Consider the following 6518-nt stretch of genomic DNA (forward strand, 5'->3'; position numbering starts at 1 on the left):
AGGCTGCGGGTGGAGGGGATGCTGCCTCATGCAGGCGGCACCAGGAAGAGAAAGTGGAATGGTAAGCACATCAGGTAGACTTCTGCCACCCCTGCTCCTTGCCAGCCGCATCCTGACCCTGAATGTCAAGGCCGCCTTAGTATGATGATAAGGGCATGAGTCCCTGAGGGGCTAGCTCTGGAAGCAGATTTTCCAAGTGAGGAAATGCTGCCCGCCCAATATTCTCCCCTCAAGTTTCACCTTCCCACAACATTTTTCTCAGATTGGTGATACTTACAAGTAACAAGCAGTCATCAAGAGAGAGGCCAGGTCACCCTGCAGGGTCCATCTCTGCTCCTGTGCTCCCCCATCCTTGTCCCGGTTTTATTATTTGTTGTTTAGTCACTCACTCATGTCCAACTCTTTGCAACCCCATGGACTGTAGCCCACCAGGCTTCTTCGGAATTTTCCAGGCAAGCGCACTGGAGTGGGCTGCCATTTCCCCCTCCAGGGGACCTTCCCAACTCAGGGGTTGTACCCACGTCTCCCGAATTGGCTTCTTCACCGCTGAGCCACCTGGCAAGCTCTGTCCAGTTTTATAGTAGTGGGTTTTTAATGCTCCCTCTCAGTTGTTAATAGTTTATCATTGTAGTTCTCAATGTGTGGCTTCAGAAAGTTGTTCAGAATGCAAATTCTTCAACCTGTTGAATCAGAAATTATGGGATGGGGCTTATGTTTTAACAAGCCTCCAAGTGATCCTCACAGAGGCCCAAGCATGCGAATCACAGGTTATCACCATAGGCTGCTGCTTTCCTTAGCCATTACCCCAACCTGGGTTTCCAAATCGTGCCAGATGGTGATAGTTCAGAATCTTAACATGCATCTAATTAAAAAAATAACAGCCAAGACCTGCATCGCTAAGCACTTTGTGAGCATGATCTCACTGAATCCCTTACAACAACTCTAAAAGATAAGTATGTACTATTGTTTTTACTCCTGATCGTTTAGATATGAAAGCTGAGAGCCACAGATGTTAAGTACCTTGCCCAAACGCAGAGCCAAGCCCCAAACTCAGAATTCACAAATTCAATCCAGAACCTGTTTTTCTTTAATTCTATTGAAGGATGTTTCGTAACATACATTCACAACCTACAAATTTGGTAACTAAAGCCACCTATATTTTGATAATATAAAGAAAAAAGACTGTTTTTTTTTTCAATTTTGTTTTTGGAAATTTGAAAAGAAAAAGAAAAGCCCCTAAATATCAACAGAAGGGTATGTATCAGAAGTAGTAGTTTATGAGAAGTTACAACTACAAAGTAGTTTCTAACCCTCAGGTAAAGTAAGACAAAAGTTAACTCAGTGTGCTTTGGAGTTGCAAAGTCCTGGTCCTGTGGTAATGCTGTGTGCCCTTGGGTAAGTGACGCAATCTCACCCAGTGATGCCTGAGTCCTCACCCGTAAAATGGAGATCGTAACAATACAAGTTGGAGAGGATGGTTGATGATTAATACGATTATGTGCGTAAGGTCCTTAGCATGGAGCCTGAGACATAGTAGGCCTTCAGTGATAAATGTTGGCATTACTACTATTAATAATCCTTTTGGATTTAAGGAAAATATATCCAAAGATTTTATGACATCTTCCTGACCTTATAGCAGTGTTTTAACAGAATTGAGGGTAATGAGAGGAGGGCTTAGGTTTTCATCAATCAGGTGACTGTTTTTTCCACAGTTTTATTGAAGTATAACTGACATACGGCACTGTGTAAGTTCAAGGTGCACAGCACAATGATCTGACTTGCATATATGGTGCAGTAAGTTATCACCCATCAGCTCATACAGACACCAAAAAAGAAAAAAATATTTTTTTTTTCCTTGCCATGAGAACTCAGGATCAGCAGCTCGCAACCGTATACCCGACGGCAAAGTTAACCATTGTCATCGTGTTGCGCTTTCAGTGTCTAGTGTTTATTTATCTTATAACTGGGCATCTGTGCCTTTGGAGCCTCAAGCAGATTTTTAGAATGGGGTGTTTTTGTTCGTAAAATAAGATTTTGTTCATGAAACAGTGAGCCTTATTTCATCTTTCCCTGTCTCTTTGGCAGACTGATTTCCGATTCTACTGGTTGCATACAAAGTTACCAGAAGAAGAAGGACTGGGAGAGAAAACCAAGCTCAATCCAGTAAGGCCTGGTGTGAGGACTGCAGAGCTCTTTCTGGGGATCAGTTTGGAGTGCTCTGTTGTCTGAATTCAATCATTATGGATAAAATTATCTTTATTTTTTCCTTTTGAGGCAGCATGGCATAGTGGGAAAAGTATGGACTTAATAGTTATCCAGATTCCAGTTTTGGCTTTTAACAATTATTTGGTTAAGTTAATATCTTCACTTGGCTTTAATTTCTTCATCTGTTTAGTGGGGTTAATAGCACCTACCTTACAGAGCACAATGATCTGACTTACATAGATGGTACAGTAAGTTAACTATTTGGTTCTGTGACCCAAACGATGTAAATGATGCAAGTCTTGCTGGCATAATACTTAGGGTGAGCACTCAAAAATAGCAGTTGATAGAAAGTGCTAATAACTTCTTTTATTAATAATGCTATTTAGAATGCTAGCATGGTGGGTTTCAAACTGTAGCTTGCATCCATAGCCACTGGAGGCTTGTTGAAATTCAAGCTCCTGGGCTTCACCCCCAGAGTTTCTGATTCAGTAGGTCTGGGGTAAAACCTGAGAGTTTGCATTTCTAACAAGTTCCCCGGTGAAATTGATACTGCTGGTCCATGGACCACACTTTGAGAACCCCTGCTTTTATGTCTGAGCTAAGAGTGACCTCATCTAGTGAGTTCCCCCTTTTTATAGATGAGGATGCAGGCTCAGAGAGAGGGTGCTGCCTTCCCCAAGGTCCCACAGTCCAGGATGATAGCCCAAGGGTCTTTGCTATTTGCTCAGGGATTAAGCACAGGATGGCTATTTTCATTGTGTTTTATTTGTTAAGCTCTATAGACTGGCATTTGCTTGGGTTGCTTACAGCATTTTTAAAGGCAACTAGATAACCAGTTACAGGACAGTAAATGAAGCCAGTACTTCCAGTGACGTTATCAATAAAGTCCAGGAAGAACACGGGTGCTGCTTCCTCTGAGACGCTGTTCTGTGTGCTCTACGTGTCCTGTCTCACTGAGTCTGCATGACAACCCTACACAGTAGAAGCTTTTTATAGACAGGAAAATAGAGGCATATGTAGATTACATGATTGACAGAGATGCACTTCAGACCCAAGCAATCTGACTGAGAGGTTGTCATAATCCTCATCACTTTGTTATGTTGCTTTAGTATAAAATTTTTTGCTGTTGTGGCATTTCACCAGCCCTTTGTTTGGGGCAGCTGTCATAGTGTTGGGAGAATAACAGAATCCCCACACCTAGTACAGGGTAGTTGTTCACAGTCTTGACCATATGTTAAAATCAACTGGAGAGCTTAAAAAACAAAAATGCTTGGGTCCCACCCCAGAGCAGTTCAGTCAGAATTTCAGGGGGAGGCCTGGGCGTCAGTAATTTGTAAGAGTTTCCCAGATGGTTCTCCTGTAAAAAACAAGGTTGAGAACTCCATGCCTAGTAATTCAGAGGATAGATAGAGGGGGCCGGTTAGGGTGAGATTTAAATTTTTCTTCTTTGATATATTGTTAGCTCTTCAACTGCCGGAACCAGTATTGTTTGTAACATATACTAATTATTTGTTCTAATTTGTGTTTCAGTTTAAATTTGTAGGACTGAAGAATTTCCCTTGTACCCCTGAGAGCCTGTGTAAGGTGCTATCTATGGACTTCCCTTTTGAGGTAACAAAACCATTGTCTTTATTACTCTGATGTGATTGTGGGACACAGGGAAACTCGGCTACATGGAGTCTTAAGAGTGCCTCTGACTTTGCTGAGTCAAAGCGTCAGAAAAAGGGCTGAAAGCTGACTCTCGGGAAAGGATGTGCTCATGACCCTTCAGAGTCAGATAAGTCAGAAGGCCTGAGCTGGAAGGGCCCTGAAAGGAAAGCTCATCTCACTCCCTCATTTTACAGCTGGAGAAACTGAGGCCCAGAGAGAGTTGAGGGTTCCATTCCTGGGTCCTTGTGTCCTCTGTGTGCTACAAGCGTGAGAATCAGCCCCATGTTTGACTGCCACGGCTGATGATGTAAAGGCGCTTCTGTGGCTGGCAGACTGCAGGGCTTTGAGCTCCTAATCCTCCTTCCTCCGACCAGCAGATGGTCCCCGGGGATGGCAGTGCATGCTGAGCAGTGGCAGGGCAGCAGAGTGACTAACTTGTCCCAGGTCGCCTAGGACCTCCGGGGCTTCAGTGCTCAACTCAAAGTCTCAGGCCCTCAGGGTCTGCTCAGCCCTGGGGCCTTTTGTCCTCCTCAGAATGTGCCCGTACCCTCTACACAGACTTCCTTTGCCCATCATATCCTTTAAAATTCTGCCTAGTCACCCACAAGTATTTGCTTGAACTGAATATAATCTTGCTAAAAGGATCACAGCTTCCCGAATAAGGAAATAGCAAAGGCTGAGCTGCCTTCATTTCTGGGAGTCAATTAAGAAGGTGGTAAGAACACCATCTTTATTTATAACCCTTATGCCCCAGTGACAATAAATGCTTTTTAAAGATGAGTCACTGAATCACAGAAAAGAAAATATGGGACTGTGGGAGGTCTTCCCGTTGAGAAAAACTGAGTTTCCCAGAACGTAGCTCTCAAACAATTTAGGGGGAGGTTCAGGCAGCCAGAAATGCTGGCTGCTTGACCGGCTGCTTCCCTTGCACTCAGCAGTCTGGCATCTTGGAGGGGCTTGTCCAGTTTCCCTGCTTTGTTCCCTGTGTGGAGCACATCCCCCACTCCTGGGACCTCCAGGTGGTAGTAAGTACATGGAATCAGGAGAGAAGACTTGGGCTCAAGGTGGATTTTTCCTTCATCCTCAGTGTGTTTGGGGGAGGCCCCAGAACTGGAGCTGGAGCAGCCCCAGCTCTCAGACACTTTCATGGTGGGTAAGAGAGTGAAATGGGGCTTTCCTGGTGGCTCAGATGGTAAAAAATCTGCCTGCAGTGCAGGAGACAGATTCCATCCCTGGGTCTGGAAGATCCCTTGGAGAAGGGAATGGCTACCCACTCCAGTATTCTTGCCTGGAACATTCCATGGACAGAGGAGCCTGGTGGGCTATAGTCCATAGGGTCGCAAAGAGTCGGACGCAACTGAGTGACTAACACATACTTCAAGAGGGTGAAATAGTGGATAGGAAAGCACCCTGTAAACAGGAAAGTACTTTGTATGTCTTTATATATTAAAATTTCGTTTTCTAGGCCATTTCTTCATTTAGAGAAATGCATGTGTGAGAAATGAGGACTCTCTTTCATCTGGCAGTGACCCAGGAAAAAAGAACTGGACCATAGGAACTGCCGCAGTGTACCTAGCTCTCCCGGACACATGGGCCCCAGAATCCCTTCTCATCCCAGGTTTCCTCTCTTGTAGGTGGATGGGCTTCTCTTCTACCACAAGCAGACCCACTACAGCCCTGGAAGCACTCCTCTGGTGGGCTGGCTGCGCCCCTACATGGTGTCAGATGTTCTTGGCGTAGCTGTGCCAGCCTGCCCACTGACCACCAAGCCAGAATATGCTGGCTACCAGCTCCAGCAGATTATTGAGCACAAGAAGAGCCAGAAGGAGGGCATAATGGGGAAGCTCACACCCAGGGCCTCTGAGAATGGACACTATGAGTTGGAGCACCTGTCTACCCCCAAGCTGAAGAGCCCTCCCCAGAGCCCCAAGCACCCGGAGAGCCTCATGGAGAACTAGGCAGGGCAGCCTCCTCTGGGAGCCACAGGATGGTGGTTGGCTCAGAGGAAGGCTGAGGAGGTGGACAGTCACAAGAACAAAGTGACTTCATTTTAGGGCAGACCTTCCAAAGCCATTCCAGATGGAAAGAGCTTGTCTCCTATCTGAAATGCTGGCTTTAACAGTAGGGGGAGGTTCCCACATTGGGTGGTCTTCGGCTTGAGCAGCAACTCCTGTGAAAATGTATCACAGATCCACAGTGTAAATATATGTCATTCTTGAGAGGTTATTTGTGGTTCTTAAACTTTAGACTGTCAGGAATCTCCCCCACCTCCACTCCTTCAGGCTACCTAAACCATGACTGTTCAAGTGTTGGCCCGTTTCACTCTGTTTAGCACTTAAGCATTCTGCTGAGTTTCTAGTTGCTGCTGCTGGTAACGTCATTTTCTAAAAGGTCTTACCAGGAACTGCAGTTCTTGGTATTTGAATATGTTCCCTCTTCTGAGAAGACAAGTGTGATTTTCTCTGGTTTCGACACAGCCAGAGATAAAATGCAAATAGAGTTCATTCACTGCTTCCACCAACATTTGAACACCTTCCAGAAAATAAGCCTTGTGCTAGGTCCAGGGGTGTAGAGTAGGCTGTGGTGTGGAACAGGATTTCATCCCTGCCCTTGAGCTCAGGATCCAGTGAGAAAATAAACTCACCAGCATCTAGATAGTGGGA

At 45.3% G+C, this 6518-nt stretch overlaps 1 protein-coding gene across 5 annotated transcripts in view; it reads left to right on the plus strand.

Annotated features, from left to right (window-relative positions):
* The window catches only part of SNUPN (snurportin 1), a 43721-nt gene extending 37645 nt beyond the window's left edge, over window positions 1–6076 (plus strand). For all 5 annotated transcript variants that reach the window (XM_069559624.1, XM_069559623.1, XM_069559625.1 and 2 more), the window contains 3 exons: window positions 2086–2163; window positions 3736–3816; window positions 5490–6076. In XM_069559624.1, the coding sequence (XP_069415725.1) occupies window positions 2086–2163; window positions 3736–3816; window positions 5490–5813 (483 nt within the window). In that variant the 3' untranslated portion in view covers window positions 5814–6076. The remainder of the gene's footprint in view (window positions 1–2085; window positions 2164–3735; window positions 3817–5489) is intronic.
* Window positions 6077–6518: the final 442 nt, after the last annotated feature.

The sequence above is a fragment of the Ovis canadensis genome, chromosome 18, assembly GCF_042477335.2.
Source record: "Ovis canadensis isolate MfBH-ARS-UI-01 breed Bighorn chromosome 18, ARS-UI_OviCan_v2, whole genome shotgun sequence".
In the NCBI taxonomy this organism is placed as follows: Eukaryota; Metazoa; Chordata; class Mammalia; order Artiodactyla; family Bovidae; genus Ovis; species Ovis canadensis.